Raw genomic sequence first — 23,940 nt, 5'->3', positions numbered from 1 at the left:
CCAAGTTTATTAACGGCAGTCCTCTGGCCTTCACCGCCAAATCGTCTGCCCTTTCATTTCCCCTTACTCCGTTATGGCCCGGCTGTTTCAGTGGATTTGCCTTTACTATATGCATGCTGCGGCCGCGACAAGCCATCTCCAGATATCTTTGCCATATGTTTCTATAAACCTCTACTACGGGCTCTGTGTCTCCCATTACCCGTATCCTTGAGTAGTTTAAATTCCGGAATTCTTAGTCCACGAATCATTCTTCCACACACCCATGGTTCCTGGACAGAAACCTCTTCAAATGCCCCCTGCTATCAGAAGGACCTTTAGTGCCGCCGAAGCGGCTTTACGATGTTGGAGATTTAGCTGTAGAAACCGGACCAAAGTCAGGATTCAGAACTTCCACCACTGTTGTGTTACCCTCGTCTTCTGATTCCGCCAGGAGTTAATCCTCACAAGATTCATTAGATCTTATCATGATGAGCTTCCGTACGCATCCAGGGGCAGGTGAGAAAGCAGTGGAACCACTCTTCCTCAGGACAGCGGACACTTGCGGTGTAGACGATTCCTCCTTAGATGCTTCACTAGCTGACCCACCCACACAGGGCTTGTCGTGTCCAGTTTTGATACCTTTCCCACCTGTCTCGATTGTGGCAGGGGATTTTCAGTCTCCTACTTTTGCGATGTGGTCGAAAGTTCCTCAGGCAAGTGTTTAACAACATTTGCTGAGTCCTCTTCTGATTCCCCAACCTCACCGCTTCTATAGACCTTCAGTTTTAACTTGTTGAATCCGTAGGATACAACTCCTTCAAACTTGTTGAGTTCTGCGACACAGCCAGAGTTTTGTGTGAATACTGCATGTGTCCGGTCACCAACAGCCTCAACCAAACTTCCAATCTTCAAATCGGTGGTTGAAAGATTGAATTAACATTCCCTTAGTCTTCCAAGTATCGCTTCAGGATTTGAGGGAATCCTTAGTAACCAAGATTGCGCCATTGGTCGAGAAGGAATATCTTCCTCCTTGACTAAATCTAGTGCTGCACCTGGCCACATCTCACCAATCTTTTTTAGCGCACAACGATACATTTCAATTGAGCATTGATCGCCGAAGGCAATTAGTCAGTATCGGCCTCGAGATCCAGGAAATTCCGCAAGGACATCGGAGTATACTGATGACAGTTGGTTTGGTTGGTTTAATTATTTTTTGTTATTGAAATCCAATTTTTTTTTGTATCATGGCAAGTGATTGGTAAAGAAGGCATACGATAAACATATTTTTATACCCACCACCGAAGGATGGGGTGTATTCATTTTGTCATTCCGTTTGCAACACATCGAAATATCCATTTCCGACCCTAATAAGTACATATATTCTTGATCAGCGTAAAAATCTAAGACGAACTAGCCATCTTCGTCCGTCTGTCCATCTGTCTGTTGAAATCACGCTACAGCCTTTAAAAATAGAGATATTGATCTGAAACTTTTCACAGATTCTTTTTTTGTCCATAAGCGGGTTAAGTTAGAAGATGGGCTATATCGAACCATATCTTCGGTCTAGATCGGTCCAGATTTGAATATAACTGCCATATAAACCGATCTCGCGATTTATGGTTTTGGGTCCATAAAAGGCGTATTTAATTTTTGTCCATAAGCGGGTTAAGTTCGAAGATGGGCTATATCGAACCATATCTTCGGTCTAGATCGGTCCAGATTTGAATTTGACTGCCATATAAACCGATCTCGCGATTTATGGTTTTGGGTCCATAAAAGGCGTATTTAATATTTGTCCATAAGCAGGTTAAGTTCGAAGATGGGCTATATCGAACCATATCTTCGGTCTAGATCGGTCCAGATTTGAATTTGACTGCCATATAAACCGATCTCTCGATTTATGGTTTTGGGTCCATAAAAGGCGTATTTAATGTCCGATTTCTCCGAAATTTGGGACAGTGATTTGTGTTAGGCCCTTCGACATCCCTCTTCAGTTTGTTCCAGATCGGTTCAGATTTGGATATAGCTGCCATATAGACAAATCTCTCGACTTAGGGCTCCATAAAAACACATTTATAATCCGATTTCGCTGAAATTGGACACAGTGACTTATGTTAGGCTTTTCGAAATTCGTGTCGCTTATGGTTCAGATCGGTCTCTATTTGAATTTGGCTACCAAAAAGACCAATATTTTGTTCTACAAAATTGAACAAAGACTTGTACTTATTGGACCTCTCAATATTCGTGTCGAATTTGGTCCAAATCGGACTATATTTCGATAAAGCTGCTTTGGGGGCATAAATTGTTCATTTATCACCGCATTATGACGAAAGGTGGTTACATATATACCCGAGGTGGTGGACCCGGCCGAACTTAACGCCTTCTTACTTTTTTTTTGATCTTGGCAAGTGATACCTTAAACATATTTCTACTTGTACGAATTATTAATTAATATGTAATAATACAAATTGTAAGCATCTAATTCTGCATTCTGTTGTGTCGTCTTTCACACATTATAATTGGAAGAAGTGCCATTGAGCCAAATTTATGTCTGGGTTCTTTCATATACAGACACATAGTGTGGTGTGGTTAGAAAAAAAAAAATAGAAAGTGTGGTTTTTGTTTATCTCTTAATAAGATAATTTATTAAATAATAATTGTTAAGTGAAAACAATATATTTTAAAAAGTTAAAAGAGTGAAACAGAAAAAAAGGATGTGATCAAATGAAAAAGATGCATTCCAAACGAAATAAATTTGAGAACAGGAATGAAGGTAGGCGTGGTTTTTATAAATACGATTTTATTTTAATACATTATCATCCCTATAGAGACTACATTGGCTTGAAAACGACGCTGATGACGGAAGATACCAAATGCAGTATTCCTTCATGTGGATCTAGATGTCGTGCTATAGTGCGCAAAATGCTAAGATTGACATTTATTACGATTCACTTTAATATGTATATAAATTATTTTGTTCATTACACTTTTTAAAGACGGTATCCACGACAATGAAGAGAGATTTGTGAGTCTCTCTTTTAGAAATTATAAATTAAAATATTAATATTTTTGCTCATGTTTTATCAGCAATTTAATTCAATAGAATAACAAGTTTTTCCTTGTTTCAAGTTTTTTGCCTGTTAGGGCGAAGATCATAACATTTTACAATTCATGTTTGTTTCTCTTTGGAGACGAGCTCAATGATTGTGGATTGCAAATGGAGAAGAAAAGCCAAAGATAGCAACACACACCAACCACTATGGGACGCGTTACGTCTTTGCCTAGAAGACTCTTCGGCCATATTAGGTGTGATGGCTTCAAGGGCCGTGCGTTGGTATGTTGTATTTGAATGGTATTAATAGCGAAAACGCATCTATGATACAATTACCGCATTAACCACGCTCGACAACCCTGTCTACTAGCTGTACTTTTTCGAAATGCATGTGTTTTTATGAAATGACAGACTTTTTTCAGTGTTAATTACACTACCGCCGTAGTACACATGATTCTGTGCATCTTTTAGAAGTTGTATTGATGGCTTCGAACGCTAGACAGGTTTTTTATAAATGCCAAAAATATCAATTTTTTGCATTTATTAAATTGGTAAAAATATTATTTGAGAGAAGGGACAACTTTCAAATAAATTGGTTTATTGAGCCAATAACCGCTTTCATTGGATTTTTGAGCTTGTCATATATTTAAAAATTGTTACTCAATAATACAAATACGTTTATAGGCCCGATTTCAGCGAATTTTTTAAATGAATGTACAAATTTCAGAATTGAACCATGTTTTTAATTGTTGTCTGTGTACCTATAAGAAGTGAAAATTTGTTAGATGACATACTTAGCTTTACTCTATAGTCTATTTTGTGGTTATGACAAATAATTATCCTTGAAATACCCAATATAGATAATAAACTATTAAAAAATTTATTTCTCTTTGTTATTCCCTAGATTTAATTTGAATTAAAACCAAGTTGAGGTTATGCGTTTCCTTGACCGAGATGTCTGTCTGCAATCTCTGGCAAAGGACAATTGCGTGGAAATTAATTGAAAAGAAATTAAATGAAATGTGGGTAATTGAAAGGTTCCACGAAACAAAGATTGATGGCCAACACAACGACACCCCAAATACAATCAAAGTTCATTTACCCAAAACTAAAAACACTGAGTGGATGAAGTAAAAAGGGGTAGTCGAGGCCAAAAAACATAATCGAGAGTACTGACAGTGGCAAAGCGATATTTATGTCCATACCCTTACATACATGCATACAAACCTGTAAGGAGAAAGTACTGGGTTTGTGCCAACTACATACATACATGCATACATTCAAACATATCGAGGAAACACGACAACAAGGACTCTCCAGAAAGTTATAGATATATTTTATTTGCTCACACTTCATTTGGCGTTGTCCCAATCAAATGTTCCCGTGCTCCAATGCCTTTTGGAGAGAATTCATTCCCGCATTTGTCTTACCACCACACTATCAACAGGACCCCACAAAATGTAATAACAAAAACTGTAATAAACAAATCGAAGAAGGAAACCGACATGAAATGAAAATGGAATCAAAACACCTGCGAGCATTGCCCATTTGAAATCAATGGTTCTTTGTCATGGAGAGTCATGTAAGAGAAAGAGAGCAAGAATGTAAAGAGATTTTCAAAAACAGTGTCCTAGACGCTTATGACTATGCATGTGAGCATGTATAAACACGCAATGCTTTCTAGATAGGACTTAGTGAACCAAGCCAGGTATAAAAAAGCAGGAGAACCAATTGAAGGCAGTAACTAATTAATGCGAATTAACAATGACAATTGACATACCCTAAGAGCATACCTTTGCGTTTTTTAAAAATGGCCAGATTCAGCATGATATTTGCGAATTTAAATGACATCCGGCCGACACGGGATTACTGTGAGCACCACACGGTCTGCAACTTTGAGCTCCTACTTTTGTGAGATATAACGTTCGATAAAACAAGGTGGATAGAAGTATCAGATTTCAACATAAAAAATTCACAAGGCCACATTGTTATCTCCAGATCAAGATATAAAGAATCCAATTGATCACATAATGATAGATGGAAGGCACGCATCCAGTATTAGATGTACGATCGATCTGAGGTGCGAACACAGATTCGGATCATTACCGTGTTGCAGCAAACGTTCACACTCGTTTGAGCATGGCGAGAAAAGTAAGATCTGTCACTGCACGGAAGATGGACATTGAAAAGCCGCAAACACAACAGATGGCAACGGTATACTCCATTCGACTAACCCAACTTCATGATGAAAGGACTCCTCGTGCTTAATCCATACTTGGGTTCCAGAAGCCTCCCCCAAGAAACCCATGGCAGGACCAAGAGTGTCAAAATTGGACTGGAGGCCAGAAATGTGGCACAGGGAGCAACCCTGCAATCAGTATCACATCCTCCTGCAGAGACAAAGAAGGAAGTCTTCTTACTGATAGTATGCTTGAGATATGAAACAACATTTTTATACCCTCCACCATAGGATGGGGGGTATACTAATTTCGTCATTCTGATTGTAACTACTCGAAATATTCGTCTGAGACCCCATAAAGTATATATATTCTTGATCGTCGTGAAATTTTATGTCGATCTAGCCATGTCCGTCCGTCTGTCCGTCCGTCCGTCTGTCGAAAGCACGCTAACTCCCGAAGGAGTAAAGCTAGCCGCTTGAAATTATGCACAAATACTTCTTATTAGTGTAGGTCGGTTGGTATTGTAAATGGGCCATATCGGTCCATGTTTTGATATAGCTGCCATATAAACCGATCTTGGGTCTTGACTTCTTGAGCCTCTAGAGTGCGCAATACTTATCCGATTGGGATGAAATTTTGCACGACGTGTTTTGTTATGATATCCAACAACTGTGCCAAGTATGGTTCAAATCGGTCCTTAACCTGATATAGCTGCCATATAAACCGATCTGGGGTCTTGACTTCTTGAGCCTCTAGAGTGCGCAATTCTTATCCGATTGGGATGAAATTGTGCACGACGTGTTTTGCTATGGTACCCAACAACTGTGCCAAGTATGGTTCAAATCGGTCCATAACTGGATATAGCTGCTATATAAACCGATCTTGGGCCTTGACTTCTTGAGCCGCTGGAGGCAATTCTTATCCAATTTGAATGAATTTTGGCATATAGTATTTTGTTATGATATCCATCAACTGTGCCAAGTTTGGTTCAAATCGGTTCATAACCTGATATAGCTGTCATATAAACAGATCTGGGACTTCTTGAGCTTCTAGAGGGCGCAATTCCTATCCGATTTGGCTGAAATTTTGCAAGACGTTTTTTATTGTTACTTTTGAACAACTATGTCAAATAAGGTACAAGTCGGTTCACAACCTGATATAGCTGCCATATAAACCGATCTGGGATCTTGACTTCTTGAGCCTCTAGAGGTCGCAATTATTATCCGATTTGCCTGAAATTTTCTCATGACCATTAACATACGTGTTTATTATGGTCTGAATCGGTCTATAGCCCGAAACAGCTCCCATATAAATCGATCTCTCTATTTTACTTCTTGAGGCCACAAAGGGCGCAATTCTTATTCGAATTGACTGACATTTTACACAGGTCTCCAACATATAATTTAATTGTGGTCCAAACCGGACTATACCTTGATATCGCTCTAATGGCGATATCAAGATATCGCCATTTATCTTATATCCTTTTTTTGCCTAAAAAGAGATGCCGGGAAAAGAACTCGACAAATGCGATCCATGGTGGAGGGTATATAAGATTCGGCACGGCCGAACTTAGCACGCTTTTACTTGTTACTTACTGCTGGTGTCCGACGATGGCGGCGAAGACGATTTGTACTGCCGAGCAGATAAAGAAAATGGAGAAAGTTCGAAACCACAACTTTGAGATAGGTAGCTACTTTATCTACCTCGGCACTTATATATTCAAAGCAAATGACGCCAGTTCTGAACCAAGGCTAGGAATAATACTGGCAAAAATGTTACTTTGGATTAATCAAGCAGTTTAGGAACTAGACCACCACTCGACCGACGATGTTTACACTATATAAGACATTGACACTACTCGTGTTGTTATTTGTTTTCGGGGCACGGGAACTTGTGAAAGCAGACCAGGCAGTGCTTGTAATGTTTGAGAGAAAGATTCTTCGTAAAATCTATGAACCAGTTTATATTGGTGGGCCGAGGGCCGTGGAGTATTAAGTGTCCTAGTCGTTGTGGTTCCTGTAAGTTGGACCTGTTTTTGTATTCCTATGTTGCACATCATTTTTTCTATTGCAGTCCACCTTACTACCGATAAATTTGGACTCTCCAATACATTGAATGTGGATAATTCTTGGATTTATGCCCTATTTCGTACCAAAAGCAAACTATTAAAGAGTATTTCAAGAACTGAATTCTTCGTTTAAAATTACAACATATGAGACAGTTGAGAACTGAGTAAAACAGTAACAACACACCAAGACAAAGAGATGAGTAAATGCAAAAAAAAGGAGCCCTTCAGCAAAAAGAAAGATTGATTCAGATTTCAGTGAGTACACGTTGTGCTATGCGTGTATTCGGGTACATTTTGCTTCAGTTCAGATGGAGTATTACTTTTTTTGTCCCATAAAGTATATATGTTCCTGATCGTCTCGACATTCTGATTCGCACTAGCCAAGTCCGTCCGTCCGGATGGGATTTTTGTAATGTTTCAAAAAATTAGTAGGGAAAAACATGTATTTTCACCTGTGAAAAACGAACATAGTACCAGCCCTTAGTACGAAATTCGTACGAAGGCAAAGTGGATAAACGCACACACGTCTTGCTTTTTTTAATCTGAGAAAACAAACAGTTTTGCAAATGATTTATGTGATCAGTTCATCTATGGAAAATGACAGCGAGGCTCTTTCATATACAACGAATAATTTCTCATATCTCACTGTAGCGGCGATGAATTCGAGATAAAAATACTACCAAGCATTGAATGGTGATTGTTCTTCAAAATTAGCCTGATCGTCTCGACATTCTGATTCGCACTAGCCAAGTCCGTCCGTCCGGATGGGATTTTTGTAATGTTTCAACAAATTAGTAGGGAAAAACATGTATTTTCACCTGTGAAAAACGAACATAGTACCAGCCCTTAGTACGAAATTCGTACGAAGGCAAAGTGGATAAACGCACACACGTCTTGCTTTTTTTAATCTGAGAAAACAAACAGTTTTGCAAACGATTTATGTGATCAGTTCATCTATGGAAAATGACCGCGAGGCTCTTTCATATACAACGAATAATTTCTCATATCTCACTGTAGCGGCGATGAATTCGAGATAAAAATACTACCAAGCACTGAATGGTGATTGTTCTTCAAAATTAGCTACTCAAGAGCAACTTGTTCGTTTTACTCTATCTTCAATATCTCTCTCTCTCTCTCTCTCTCTCTCTCTCTCTTCAGTAGTCTTCAGCGTTCACGAGTTCAGCAAAAACAGTCACCAATAAATGGTTTTGTGCACGACTTTGGTTCGTAGCTATGTCTCTGTTAACATTCTTTGCACTCTTATGAGTGTTGTATGTTCAATTAAATTTCCTGTCTATGTTTCTGTTTATCACTTTAAGATACTAATTTTATCCGCTGAGCATATTTGGAAATGGGAGTCCTCGTGTTGACTTTTTTTCTTTTCCTAATGAACAGGTAGATATTCGTCTTCTCAGGGTTAACAATGAGACCCCTTGGTCTGGTCCAGTAATCAAATGATGTTTGTATCCCTTCATCGAAGAAGTGGCATAGTATTATCGATATAACAGACTCTGTCCATACTTAGTGAGGATCCTCAGTGGGATTTTAATAGTGGTCCCCCACAGCAATGACCATTGATATCCCATTTCTTAGTTCTATGCCATAAGCATCCAAGCTTGTTCATCTAGACCTTGCCATGTGATATTGGTCTATGGATTACATAAGTGACTCTTCCATTCGCACTGTTAAGGGCCTACATACCATCATTATCATCATCAGTGGACCCACTATCATATGTACTACCTTATCAAGGACAGGTTCAACTGACATCTTAAAAGACATCCTGGCTGTACTTCACCAACTTCCCATTCCGCCCCTTTTGGAATCGTTCGTTTTCACCTTTCCCTGGAGGTGGACGTTCCACAATATCATTCCCAAGAGGTAGTCTAAGCTGAACTAAAATACGCCCTCCAGCTCCCCCTTATGCACCACCTGGGGTCGCGCATTATATAACTAAATTTTATACCTATCTAAAAGATTTCTTTTACCAGTTGTAAAGAAAGACAACATGTTCTTTACTGAATGAGATGAATGAGAACTTGTAAGACACTGACTTATTTATTTAAAATGACATTCTTATATACTACTTAAAATTAAATACAAAACTATAGACCTTATGTTAGGCAGACATGCACATAAAAAATATCTCAAGATGTTCTTGAGATATTTATCAGCGTCACACATGTGCTGTACAAACTTTTCAATGGCCATCCTTAGCTATTGTTATCCTAGAAAACAATCGAATATTTACCCTTCAAAAATAGTACTCTTAGTTAAATGAGTTTTACAGCCTAATTTTTCAGCTATTCCATTATCTTGAAATCGACCCAACACGCAATCCCTTCGCAGTTATGCTCTCTGTTGTCTATGCCAATTTAGTTCATCTTTAATTTTTTAAAACAAAATATTACCATCCTGATATTCCCACCGAAGCGTAGAGGTTAGCATGTCTGCCTATAACGCTAAATGCCTGGGTTCGAGTCCTGGCGAGACCATCAGAAAAAAAATTTCTGCTGTGGTTTTCTCCTCCTAATGCTGGGAACATTTGTGGGGTACTATACCATATAAAACTTATCTCCAAAGAGGTGTCACACTGTGGCACGCCGTTCGGACTCGGCTATAAAAAGAAGGCCCCTTGTCATTGAGCTTAAACTTGAATCGGACTGCACTCATTAATGTGTGAGAAGTTTGCCCCTGTTCATGGATAAAATTTGCAAAATTTTGATATTCCCATTTTGCATTGGTAAAACCGACTAGATCCCCTCTTTATTCTTTAGTTTTGGTGGTTTTGTTCTGGGCTTGTTTATTATTGAAAGATAATTTGTACAATATTTGGAAAACTCTGGCAACTACTCAATGTATTAACTTCGAAAATACACACTTTCAATAGGCGTTACAAACCAATGCCGACAATCGAGTTTCGGTCCCTACTCTCCGTAGCGCAATATAAGAAAACTCGTGGAAACTACTGCTAGAACAGATGAAATATTCATGAACGAGGTCTAGCAGTTAGTGCGACCGGCTAAGCTAAAAACTCATCCATCCAACAATGTCAACGTTTAGTTTCATTTCGAACCTCCAACAAATCGGTATGAAAAAGCGAAAAAAATAAAACCATCGACGGAAACCAAACCAAAGAAGTAATAGATCAAAAATATTTGATAAAATAAAGGTCTAATAGTACATAGAAATCATTAGCGAAAAAAAACGAAAATCCAGCCGAAAACCTTAATAAAAATTTCATAAAAAGCAAATCCGTTGAAAAACGTAATTTTGTGAAAATTTAAGCAAAAATTGCGTGCTGTAAAAAAATATTTAGCCAAAATGACAAGATTTCGAAAATTTCCCAACGTCGTGCCAGACCTTGGTGAATTTTTGCAACACCCACAAAGGGTACGGCATTAAATTTATGGCTTTCATAATCACTGCTAATTCATTTCAAATTGTAAAAAATATTTACAACGGCAAATTGTTTTACAATTGCAATTCCTGTTTTGTGTTAAAACCAAAATCGGCAGCAAAAAGCCAAGCATTAAAAAAATACATATTAAGGCGAAATAACAGCCACAATAATAAAAGTTAATATCGTACCATTACAAATTCACCCAAATTCTTACAAACAAAACGAGTTGAACGGAAACCAACTCAGAGTGCGAAGAGAAAAATTACCGAAAAACCCAACGGTCGGTCAGGGACAAGTAACGTTAACCACGGAATTAGCTGTGATTCCGCTACATTGGCCACCGAATGGATAATGGGTATTTGCTTAGACACAGGTGAGTGAGAGTTAAAAATTGCCTAGAAAGCGAAAGGAAAGGCAAATACATTGACAACAGCAACAACAATATTGTTTTGTCACATTCCAGCTCTTGTTCACGCATTTGTCCTTATTGTCAGTTAGTCCACTAGCCCTATGAGGGTGTAATTTACAAAAAGAGAGCGTTGCCATTGCGGAAGTAGAAATTTGATTTAAAGTTAAAATGAAGAGCATTTTTTGGAATAAAGGAATTTGAATCCGCTTTTGTAATGATTACAGAAGTCGTTGCAAATTAAAGAGCGTTATTAGAAAACAAGTAAGAAAACAGAAGTAGGACGTTGTCGATTTTATAATACACTACCCAATCCCTACGAGAGTATATTCAATGGGTGGTACAATGGGGGCGATATTCTAACCTGGTCAGATTTTGATTGAGCCATAACAGCACATGACGGTTGAAAGATGTATATGGGAGCTAGCTTTATATATGAACCAAATTTGATGAATTTCCAAACTCATATTGAGATGTCGAATAAAACATATCATGCAAAATTTTGTTTAGATCGCATCTAAATTGTGGCTTCTATAGCAATAAAATTGGCCTAAAGGATGAAAAATATATACATGGGAACTATGTCAAAATCTGAACCAAAATCAATAGCTTTCGTTCTTGGGCCAAAAATATGCAAAATTTTGTGGCAATCGGTCAAAAAATCCGAACTTTACCTTGATAACAAGAATACATGGACAAACAGACTAAGTCCTGTACCACAGTAGTGGTTTAGGCTAAATCAAGTAGAAGCGTGTAAAGTTCGAATCTTATATACCCTCCACCATGGATCGCAATTGTCAAGTTCTTTGAATGACTTTTTCAATATATATATATATGAACTTGTCATAGCTGACAGAAGTCATAGAAATATATCACCTCCAGAATTTCAGGCAAGTCGAGTAAAATTTGCGCCCTCCAGTGGCTCAGAGTGTCGAATTGGGATATCGGTTTTATAAGGCAGCTATATCAGCTTGTCAACCGATTCAAACCATACTTGGCAGTCATTGGAAGTCATTCCTTAACGATATGTGCAAAATTTCAACCAAATCGGATAAGAATTGCGTTGTCTAGAAGCTCAGGAAGTCTAATAGGGAGATCGGTTTATATGCCGGCTATATCAGGTTATGAACCGATTTGAACTATACTTAGCACTGCTATTGAAAGTGATACCAAAACACTACGTGCAAAATTTGAGTCATCGGATAAGAATTACGTCCTCTAGAGGCTCAATAAATCAAGACCCAAGATCGGTTTATATGGCAGCTATATCAAAACAGGGGCCGATTTGGCCCATTTACAATCCCAACCGACCTACACTAACAAGAAGTTTTTGTGCAAAACTTTAAGCGCCTAGCTTTACTCCTTCGGACATCGATAGATTGACTTGACAAGACGATCAAGAATATATATTTTAGGGGGTCTTAGACGCATATTTCGAGGTGTTACGGGCGGAATGACTACATTAGTAAACCCCCATCCTATGACGGTGGGTATAAAAACACAGCGTTTTGGAAACCCTTGTTAACCCAAATTATATTCGATTAGGTTCGATTAGCTTGAAAATAGGGTGCGGATATTAATCCGCCCCATGCCACTATGGACATACACATAAGCCAGTAATCGGCTTGATGTGCGTTCTAAATACTAAGAAAGTAACATCGAAAAAGAAAATCTATGTAAAGAATTCCGTGCTACTTACAAAATCCTTAACTTTTTTAAATGCCACTCCCCTAAGCTGGTTCATGTCTGGTATATTCAATTATTATTTCTATATGATTGTTTGGGTCGTAATAATAGTTTAATTATTTATATGTTATATGTTCTTCTCCACTTCTGCTTCAGTAAGCAGCGTCGTACTCAATATATTTTTTTACATAAAAGATGTACAAAATTTTGCATAAGTGATATATGTAAATTCTCTTCTCTTAATGTTATTCTCTCTTCTCTTAATGTTCTTCCTTCATTTCTAATCTTTGCAACCAGCGCATTTTTAACGTGTAACAATGCACATCTACTAAATGAACATCTATGTATCAATATGATGTGTTAAGTATGATATGGCGTATATATAATATTTTGTGAAGAAATATCAAGCACTTGTCCTCTAAATATTTCTCTAATAGCGTCTAGAGTATTTGGAGTGAAAAAGATGACACTCTATCGAACTTTCTCAGCCAATATACGTAAAGCACTGTGTTGTTGAATGTAGTTTAAAGTTTCCTTTTGACATTTGCATTACAACCTATCAAGATTTCGTCACCGTAGAGCAGTGTGGGTAAATGTAGCTTCTTACTAGAAGTGTTCGAGGATTTTAGGGAGTAAATGCTTGCGAAGTCTATAGGTTCCCAGGCTTTGCCACAAACAGCACAAATTTGGTCCGATCAGTTCAAGCGTTCATTGATTCTATCCCAGATTCTAGGCCTTATCAACAATCTCGATGGATGAAGTTCCTAGTAATAGTGTGAAGTTGGAGTTAAAGGTGGCATTCCTATTTCGAACAATAATTGCCTTCGATTTGCTCGGATTTAATAACAGACCGTTTTGCAGTAGCCCAGTTGTGTGCCCTGGAAAGATCAATGTTGAGATTATGTACACTAGCAACAAAGCGATCCGAGTTAGCTGATAAATAAAATTGTTCATCATCCGCATACATGTGTATATTTGCAAATCGAACTTCACTTGGCAAATCATTAGCATACATTGAATAGATTTTGGCCCAAGAATAGAACCTTTTGAGGCCACTCTTATTTTGATAGATTGATATTTTTGAAACTTTCAATTAAAAATTTCCAATTAATTTTTTAATTGACACAATTAAATAAATTATTGAAATACTTAATTGAATCAATTGAAAAATTAAATGAATACATTTACAACATGCCAATGTTTATTCAGATTTTGGGAAACCCGCACTAAAAAGGGCGCGCCCACGATTTCAATGCAATTTGATAACAATATGTCAAGCTTATTGAACTCGAATTTGGCTCTGTTTTTTGGACACAGGTCCATGAGCACTCCTTGGACAAACAAAAATCAAACCATACATTTCTGCTTTATGTAATAGGCGCTTAAATAAAAACAAAGGCTACATTTCATAAATGCAACGCAAAAATTTGTTTACTGAATTATAAAACAAACAGCAGCGGGGCGGGTTAGTACTAGCTAGTGATATATAATGACTGCAATTGATTTAGTGTTATCACAGTAATATTATGAATTGAGAAAGTAAACCTAATAGATAAACCTATTTTTAGAATATAATGTTATAATTTGCTCGATGCTCGAGGCCACCGTAGCGCAGAGGTTAGCATGTCCGCCTATGACGCTGAACGTCTGGGTTCCGACGTCTGGGAATCCTGGCGAGACCACCAGAAAAAATTTTCTGCGGCAATATTTGTGAGGTACTATGTCATGTAAACTTATCTCCAAAGAGGTGTCGCACTGCGACACGCCGTTCAGACCCGGCTATAAAAAGGAGGCCTCTTATCATTGAGCTTAAATTTGAATTGGACTGCACTCATTGATATATGAGAAGTTTGCCCCTGCTCCTTAGAGGAATGTTCATGGGCAAAAATTGCAATTAGCTCGATGCTGAAGAAGCCATTAATTCCCATGATTTGACCAATGTGATAAGAATTGCGTTAAGAGACCAAATTAGCTAATCGAAAGACTTTATGTACGCGAGTTTTATCTTACATATATAGAAAGTATTTAGCAAAAAAGGGACATATTTAACAGTGCTAATTTGATAGGCAAAATTTCGAGCGGCAAGAAAAGAAGGAAAGATATAACAGTCCTAATTTGGTAGAACGATAAGTAAATGCAGTGTTATATCTTAGTTCTATACATTGCAGGTCAGACGTTCTGGATCGATTTTCAGTTAAAAGATGTACTGGTTAGTTTTCGAGTTCATGGGAAAACAGATAATAATAGCCGATTAATCGTGATTTATACATAAAGTATATACTGATTACTTTTACTTAATCCCGTCTGTTACGCAGGTGATGTTGTAATACTTCTAAAGCGTAACGACCCGATTCAGCTATGCAGAAGCACCTAAAGGGTCTTAGAGTTGGTATATGACTGGGGTAGACCTAGGGGTCTCAATGTTAATCCAGAGAACGCTCAGATCTGCCTGTTTACGAGGAAGATGAAAGGAGGCCAATTTAACACATCACCTTTCTCCATAAATTAATTTCGATATCTGACAAAGTCAAATACTTAGGAGTGATCTTCGACGGGAAACTGAATTGAAGGTTTCACATTTAGGACGTACCGAGAAGGCTCACAGATGTTGGGTACATTTTAGACGGGCCGTAGGCTCGAAATAGGGCCTGAATCCGAGGATAGTCCACTGGCTCTACAGAAGCGTGGTTAGACCAACACGTATCTACGCCTCAGTGGTTTGGTGGACTATTATGGAGAAAAGTGACACGTAAAGATAATCCAACAGGTTCAGAGTACATGTTGTCTTGGCATAGGCGGTGCGATGAGGACCACGCCTCTTATGGCACTAGAAACTATTCTAGATATTCGACCCATGGACATACAGATTGAGTGAAGGCAATGGGAGAATGGATAGAGAACTGATACAGGCCACACCATCGAGGCAACGTTAGGAGGCCTGGAAGGAATGAACGAGGTTTCCGATCAGATACCTGAGGCGGCACTTGAGGTCGAGTGCGAAGCACTGCTGTCAGCTGCATAATCTTAGATTGACGGAACTCTGGTATTGTCATCTGGAAGTTCATGCTACACGGATAGATTAAAGCTGGAGAAAAGAGTGCACCTGAGAATCTGCATTGAGAACCCTGGAATTAAGATCTACACACATAGGATTAGAAGCAGCAATTGGGGAAAATGATGAGACGTTGGATCATTTCTTTCGCAACTAACAGACACCTGTACTTAAGTGGGGAATCAATACCAAACATAAGCCGACTTAGGGGAGTGCTATGGTAAACAATTAAGGATTTTTTTCGGTAGCGCGGGATTCCTGACTTAGATTTTTCTTTATGACGTTACTTTTTAGTATTTAGAGCGCACAACAAGCCGATTACTGCCTTAGGCGTATATCTATAGTGGTGAGGGGCTGAATAACATCACAACCCTATTTTCAACCTAACCTATCTTTTGGCAGTAGATTGGGACACAGTGACGGGTTTAAAAAAAAATATTCAATATATACAACTTTCGAATTAATAATATTTTGCAAAAAATATTTATATAATTTTTTCCTTTTGAAATTTGTCACCTTCAATAAGGTGGCATAAATTATTTATTTGATGACAAAAAATGTTTCAAATAAAATTCAATAGGAAACAAGACAAAAATTGCCATTTTATATGGGCATAATGTGCAATAGTTGGATGTAATTTCAAACCAACATCGTTTCCATCAAAAAGGGAGCATTGATTTTTTTTATTTAGTTGGAAGACGAATTGGAGCACATCATTTCATCAAAATGTAGATGGCTTTTCGAAAAAATTGGTCAAAATTTATTTTCTATGACTGTCAAAAAATTATTTCTGGTCATTTTCAGTTTGTTATGGTAGAAATTTAATGAAAATAAACAACTTTTACAATTAGTTGTGTAAATCAGTCAACGTCATGTCGAAATCATAAAACCATAAGCGTAAAATAAAACTTGTTTAGTATATTCATTATTACTAATCAAAATACTTAAACTAATTCTACAAAACTGAGATATCCAGACAAGCACATGCACATTCTGCAGGATTGATTTGGAAGATCTGATCAGCCTCTAAATAATGTGTTGGCAAGCAAAATTTACTACTGAATGTCTGTGGTATTTACCCATTTATACCCAAAAGCTCGGTATTTATAATTTTGCCGATATCTTGAATATACAAATATTTTGCAAAAAATTGTTCATGATTTCGTATTCTTTGTATATCAACCTGATATTCTGATCTCGTAAAATCTGATTTTAGTTATATATAGACCGATCTCCAGACTTAAAGTCTTGAGGCAATAAATTGGTAATTTTTCATCCGATGATTGGATGAAATTTGGCGCAGTGAGTTCTGGTAGCCCCCTACCCTTTTGTGTGAAGTGTGGTTCAGATCGGACTATATTTGGATATAGTTGCCCTTAGACCGACCGCCCGATCTCCCGATATATGGTATGGAGACCATAAAAGATCCATTTTTTACCCGAATTCGATGAAATTTGGCACAATGAATTCTGGTACAGCCCTACCCAATCCTGTCAAATGTACACCCCAACCCAATCCTGTCAAATGTCCAGATCGGACCAAATTTGGATTTGGCTGCCATATAGACCGATCTCCCGATATAGTGTAATGAGCTTATAAAAGGAGCTTTTGGGAAAGAATCGAAAAAAAACTTGATAAAAACCTCCCGTTTGAGAATGGATATGGAAATCTCTTTGAAATTTTAAATGGTATAAGCTAACGAGATCATGTGCAAAAAAGCAATGCCCTATGTGCCCCTCTTAGCAGACCCCGAAATTTGGTAACCTCGGCATTTCGATGGATATACTGGATGCCGAATTTTTATGAAAAAATTCGGACAGAATTCATTTTTATTTTTTAAGGAATTATTATAATAAATCTGTTCGTTTTTTTCTTACATTATTTTTTAATCTGTATTTTCGTTTTCAGAAAATTGCAGACTACCCGATTTTTTTTCAGAAAACCGCACGCGTTTCAGGAACATAGGTATGATGTAAAAACCTTAAGCCCAAACAGTTGCCATAATGGGCAACCATTACGAATAGAGACTTACACAGGGCCAAACGGTGCTTTAGAATCTGTAATTAACCAATGTTAACACTAGTTATTGCTAAATGTTTCATACTCATTGCATATTCTAAACAATGTCGAAGACAACAACAACGACTTAATAGAAAACAGGTTTCCATGTCCACCAGCATTGTGATGGAAATGAACAAATCACGTTGATGCTACAAAGACCTAGCTCAGCCAAAAAATAGCTTGACGGTCACTAGCAACCCAGTGAGGATGGGGGTAAAAATTCCCACTCTTCTGCCTACCAAATTGACAAACAAGTTTTTATTTGCATTGCCACGTGCAGCAGCCAAAAAAATTAAAAGATACAACTGCGAAATTGCAATATTTCATCAGTGACTTAACCTTCTTAAGTGAATACTGGTTACTAGATGAAGGAATTGACACACGAAGCAGGTAGCAGTTAGTTTGCCGCGGTATATTTATGGTGATTTCAATTCTTAAAAAAAATTTGCTCTAATGTTTTATATATATATTTTAATATTTTGCCGCTTTTTTCCAAACATTCAGCGAATTTTATCTTTTTCTTCTTTGTTCAAACAAAATTTGCTTGAACGATAGCCGCTGATTTTAAAAGCGACATTCTCCACCGTAGACTTGGCAACGTGTAAGAAATGCAACATTTTTCCACTCTCTGTAGACAACACCATTTCAAACGAACACAGTACCCGGTAATGGGAATACATTTTTTTGGACAAACGAACACAAAATTTCGATTTCAGTGCAGCATGTTGAAAATGCTACACTTTGTTGCACAGTCGAAATCGCCATTAGATTCCATAGAAAAGCTCATGTATGTTCTAAGCTTATATACCAGGGACAATCAGAGTGGCATCTGTGAGCCGGCAGACTGGAGGGTCAGTGAACACGATGGCTTTGGTAAGGGGCCCAAAAGCTTTTATTACTCTATCAGACATGTCATATGAGCTGTCACCTTTTGTATTCATAAGACTTGTCTACGTCTTATACTTGTGTACGTCATATACGAATAGAGCGCGCTCAGAATCAATCACGTTCTGATCCGATTTAGCTATGTCCGTCTGTTTGTCTCTCTGTCCATATTAAATTGTCTACAAAGTATAGGTCGCAATTTTCATCCGATCCCTTCAAATTTGGCACAAGCATTTTTTTGGACCTAGAGACGAAGCCTATTCTCTCATAAGTCTCGACATTATTGGAGAATTTCATAGAAATCGGTTCAGATTTAGTTATAGCTCCAAAATATATTTTAGTCCGATTAACCTAAGATTGCAATTATATCGTCATTTGTACTCCGATTCTCACGAAATTTCGCACGAAGGATTCTCTCACAAGTCAACATTATTGATGAATTTCATAGAAATCGGTTCAGATTTATATGTTCGTCCGATTTGGACTAGTATTGCTATAATTTAGTTATTATTAGCTGATTCACAAAAAAATTGGCACAAAGCATTAACTTATGACTCCCGGTATTGCTATTGACTTTAATAGAATTCGGTTTAGATTAAGATATAGCTCCGTCCGATTTTGAATAATACTCAATAATTTAGTTATTTGTTAACAGATCTTCACAAAATGTGGTACGAAGGTTTCACTTATAACTCTTCTGATAACTGATAAACTACATAGAAATTTGTTCAATGTATCTCCCGATATTCACTTGTAAGGTCTTTGATATCCCCTCAACCGATATCAACCGATCTTCTCAAAATATTTTAAATTCGACGACTTAGCCTGCATATCCAACGTGGTGTAGGGTATCAAAAGGTCGGCTTTGCCCGACTTTACCCCGTCCTTGTTTGTTTTATATAGACATGTTTCTACATGAATATTCGATTAAATAAAAGCTCGATTAAATCGAAGAAGTTGCATATTTATTCCAATATCCATTTGTCATATTGAATTTTCTGTACGTATCACACGATGTGTACAACTTTCTGATATGCTTTTTTTACATAACGTATGACATGTCTAATCGTGTAATGGCAGCTTAACCAAGCATCCGAAACGCCAGTTAATGATGTGTTTGTCTATGTACATTCCACCTGTATGATTGTCAATTTATTTTCTGTAATCAATAAATAACCTTTCATCCTAGTGATATTCATTCTCTTGGTCAAATAACTCGTTTCTCTCCCCTTTTGGAGATAAATGAAAAAATACTTTTTTGACCAAGAATTATTTTTGAACTGTATAATTTTTCACTGGATTATCGGATTTGGATACTCTTATCAATAAAGTCCTTGTAGATTTAGTCACCAATCAAAATCATGTTTCAAAATGACAATCGAACCACAAATACCTTCATAAGTCGTAAAATACAAAGCCTGCCAAATAAATGAATTTTAAAGTCGATAATCACATAGAGCAGAATGGGAATTTTAGACCTCAAGCAGATTTTTGAGAGGGCGAAAAATTACATTAAGGAACAGGGGCAAACTTCTTGACAGCGCTATCTATCAAAAAAATAATTTTGGAAATTCGCAGCCTGAACGAGTTTTGAAATGCTGAGGTGACCCACTTTAGGAGCCAGCAAAGAGGCGGCCGGACCACCTGGGGCCTTAACATTTTTAACCTGATCTTACTTATAGCTCAGCTCTAACTATAACCCATTCTCAAACGGCAGATTTTTTAATCTTTTTTCTCGATTCTATCCCTCTGTGCGTCGTCCAGAACTAATTGCCAGATATACACCGCTACACTCGGACCAATAGCACACTCCATGCGTTTGTAGACATAAAACTTACACTTTTCTAGGGGACCCTTTGTCTGTGTCGAGGCAATTGGCAGTACCACCGATCGCTTAAATTAAGTCACATTATTTCTACTTACGGGCCTACGAAGACGGGACTCTGAGCGGATCAGAACAGGCATAATTTTGCAGGTGCGGGAGCGGTTTCCAATATCAAACACCGCTCTACATCGACAAAAATAAATTTTAAATACAGATTTATTTTGGTTTACGAATTTGTTATTTCGGCGAATTGAAACAAAAGTGTAAGATTAGTTAGTTAACACGAGATAACTTTAAAGTTAACTTTCGTTAAATCGTTATCGAAAACATGTTAGAGAACATATTTCTACCACTTTTAAAAGATTTCGTCTTTTCGCCGAATCTCGAATACCCTTCACCTTGGATCGCATTTATTGCGTTCTTTGCACGGTTTCTCTTTATAAGCGCAAACTAAAATGGATACGGATTCCAACCATACATAGCAAAAATCATTATAAATGTTTCAAAATTTCAAAAACTTTTTCAGTTTAAATTTTAAAAAAAAATGTCAGCCAAATTGGATAAGAATTGCGCCGTCTAGAGACTCGAGAAGACAAATCGGGAGATCGGCAAACTAAGGTAGGGTCGAGGCCACCGTAGCTTAGAGGTTATCATGTCCGCCTATGACGTCCAACTTGCTAATACGGATGTAAGGATACCTTACAAATGTAGTCAGCATTGATATGACAGAAGTTTCCTTAATGGAATGTTCATGGTAACTTAGCATATCAGGTTATGAACCATTCTTAATAAAAAACCGTTATGCAAAATTTCACCCACGTCTTATAAGCATTACGCCCTCAGAGGCTTATGAAATAAAATCGTGAGATCGGATTACATGAGAGCTTTATTAGCTTATTGTCCCATAAGGACCATAGTCAGTAAGGATGTTGGAGGTCATAAGAGGAACCATTATGCAAAGTTTCAGACAAATCGGATAAGAAATGCGAATCGGGAAATCAGTCTACATGGGCCTACTAAACATGGACCGACCCACATACGATCCCTAACAACCCACATCGATAAGTTGTTTTAAAGCAAAACTTCAAGCGAATCGGTTTATTCGCTTACACGCTACTGTGATTTCCACAGACGGACGGATGGACATATAGGGTTAGATCGAAATAAGATGTCGGGGCGATCAAGAAAATATACTAGTATATGCACTTTATAGAGTCGCAGATATTAATATACAACTTGTCGTATGACGGCGTGAATAAGGAAATAAGTAAAAGTATGCTAAGTTCGGCCGGGCCGAATCCACCATGAATCGCATTTGTCACGTTCTTCGCCCGGTATCTCTTTATAGGCAAACAAAGGATAACGGAAAAGAAGTGCTATGCTATTGGAGCTGTATCAAGTTATGGACCGATTCGGACCACACTTGATTTGGATGTTGGAGACCAGAGTAGAAGTTGTCATTAGGGACTCAAGAAGTAAAACGGGAAATCGATTTTTATGGAAGCTATATAAGGTTATGGAACGATTTATACCATATTTGATAGAAGAAGGCTTTGTACAACATTTCAGCCAAATCGGATAATCGGGAGATCGGTTTATATGGGTGCTATAGGGCTATAAACCGATTTTATCCATGTTTCTTACAAACAAACAAAACACTTCGTGCAAAATTTAAGCGAAATCAGATAAGAATTAAACCCTCAAGCAATCAAGATCAACCCGATATAGCCCAATTACAATCCCAACCGACCTACTCTAATAGGAAGTATTCGTGCAAAATTTCAAGCTTCTATTGTAATTTTATTTCTTCGAAAGTTAACGTGCTTTAGTGAGGTGGACGGGCATGACTAAATCGATTATGACTGCCAAGACGGTCAAGTATATTTAACTTTGTTGGGTCTCAGAAAAAAATTTCTTGCAGCGGGAGCTGAGCTCAAAAAAATATACCTGCTCCGTATCCCTGGAATAAATATTAAAAAAAAAATTAAAAATCCAAAAATATCATAACCTAAATCATAATATGAATATTCCCCACAAAAGTTCATATTTGTCGTGTTACCTTCACCGCAGCGTACAAAACGTGGCAATGCCAAAACCTAGAGAGAGAGAGAGTGACACGGAGAGAGCAATTTTCTGTTGTTGTGGGTGTTCCGGTACATGTGGCCACGAAGCAAATAAATGCATATATGAACGACAGCTAAATGCTCAGGATAAGGGGTATGAGGACATTTTAATATATGGGTCGCCAACGACCTTGATCCTATTGCGTTCTCTTTCTGCTGCGCGTCCTATCTTTCCTCCCATCAACATACCTTTCTCTTATTTATTGATGTGGTGACGATGACGATAGTGGTGATGATGATGATGGTGCGGCGATAATGATGATTATCGCTCGAATCGTAAATGGATAATTGTGGTAAGTGAATTTAAGGTTGGTAACTTCGTTGGAATAATAACCCACCCAGGATTACGTACTCCCACATAAACTACACAGACGTACATAAACAATGGTAATCGCATATGGAAATACCTTGCACGCCTTTGTCCTTTTCACTGCTTGGGTGAACTTTACCCTCCGTAACAGTTCGTGTCTCTAGACATAAAATGGCCATAATATTCAAATTTACTTGTGAAAGAAAACTGTTGCTTACCTCCGATTGTCACCACATATTGGTCTTGCCGTGGAAGCCAGGACGAAAATGCTGTGAAATCAACTTATTTCTGAAAATCATGGTAACATTGAATGAGCCATACACACGCAAACACCTCCCACAGACAAAATATCCGCCAACTAACCACACCAGGGATAAAATCTTACCTTGGCAAGTTTTCTTGTTGCGACATATGTGTCTGTCTTTGTTGTTTGAAAAGCCACTATTAATTACTACAATTCAGAAGAAAAAAAAATAATAAAATTACAAACTTAGAAATAATAAAAATCATTAATTACCCATAGATGGGGCGTCAACAGGGGAGTACTCGGGGAACGCTAAATCACCCAGCTCCAAAGGGGTGTGCGCCTTGTATGTACTATTTGAGTTAGAATACTTGTGCCCTTACAAAAACTTAAAGAAATTATGCGGAGTTTCCCAGAATTTGAACCTGGACAATCATCCTTCCTCCTTTGTTTCGATCTCATTTTACATATAGCGTTAGTAAATTATTGATTGAATTTTTGTTTAATATTAATTAAATAAAATCTTAACTAAATTTTGCAATTTACAGCGCCTAGAAATAGGTCGTAGTCAAATTGACGAAGAATGACGTTAATAAGGATGACTTTCCAGGGTTAAACATTTTTTTGTTCACCACTTTTCCCACGATATGTTAGAATATTAACCAA

The 23,940-nt window shown here is 37.7% G+C and overlaps 1 protein-coding gene across 4 annotated transcripts in view; it reads left to right on the top strand.

Annotated features, from left to right (window-relative positions):
• The first annotated feature begins 6,782 nt into the window (after positions 1-6,782).
• LOC106083679 (adenylate kinase isoenzyme 5) overlaps positions 6,783-23,940 on the top strand; it is a 114,111-nt gene continuing 96,953 nt past the window's right edge. For 2 of the 4 annotated variants that reach the window (XM_059364940.1, XM_059364938.1), the window contains exon 1: positions 6,783-6,897. In XM_059364940.1, coding sequence (XP_059220923.1) covers positions 6,822-6,897 — 76 coding nt within the window. In that variant the 5' untranslated portion in view covers positions 6,783-6,821. Of the gene's footprint in view, positions 6,898-10,367; positions 11,056-22,952; positions 23,014-23,940 lie in introns of those variants that run through there. The other 2 variants (XM_013246843.2, XM_013246844.2) reach the window with 2 other exon arrangements.

This window comes from Stomoxys calcitrans, chromosome 3 (assembly GCF_963082655.1).
Source record: "Stomoxys calcitrans chromosome 3, idStoCalc2.1, whole genome shotgun sequence".
Taxonomy (NCBI): Eukaryota; Metazoa; Arthropoda; class Insecta; order Diptera; family Muscidae; genus Stomoxys; species Stomoxys calcitrans.
This window is presented reverse-complemented; position numbering and strand designations above follow the sequence as displayed.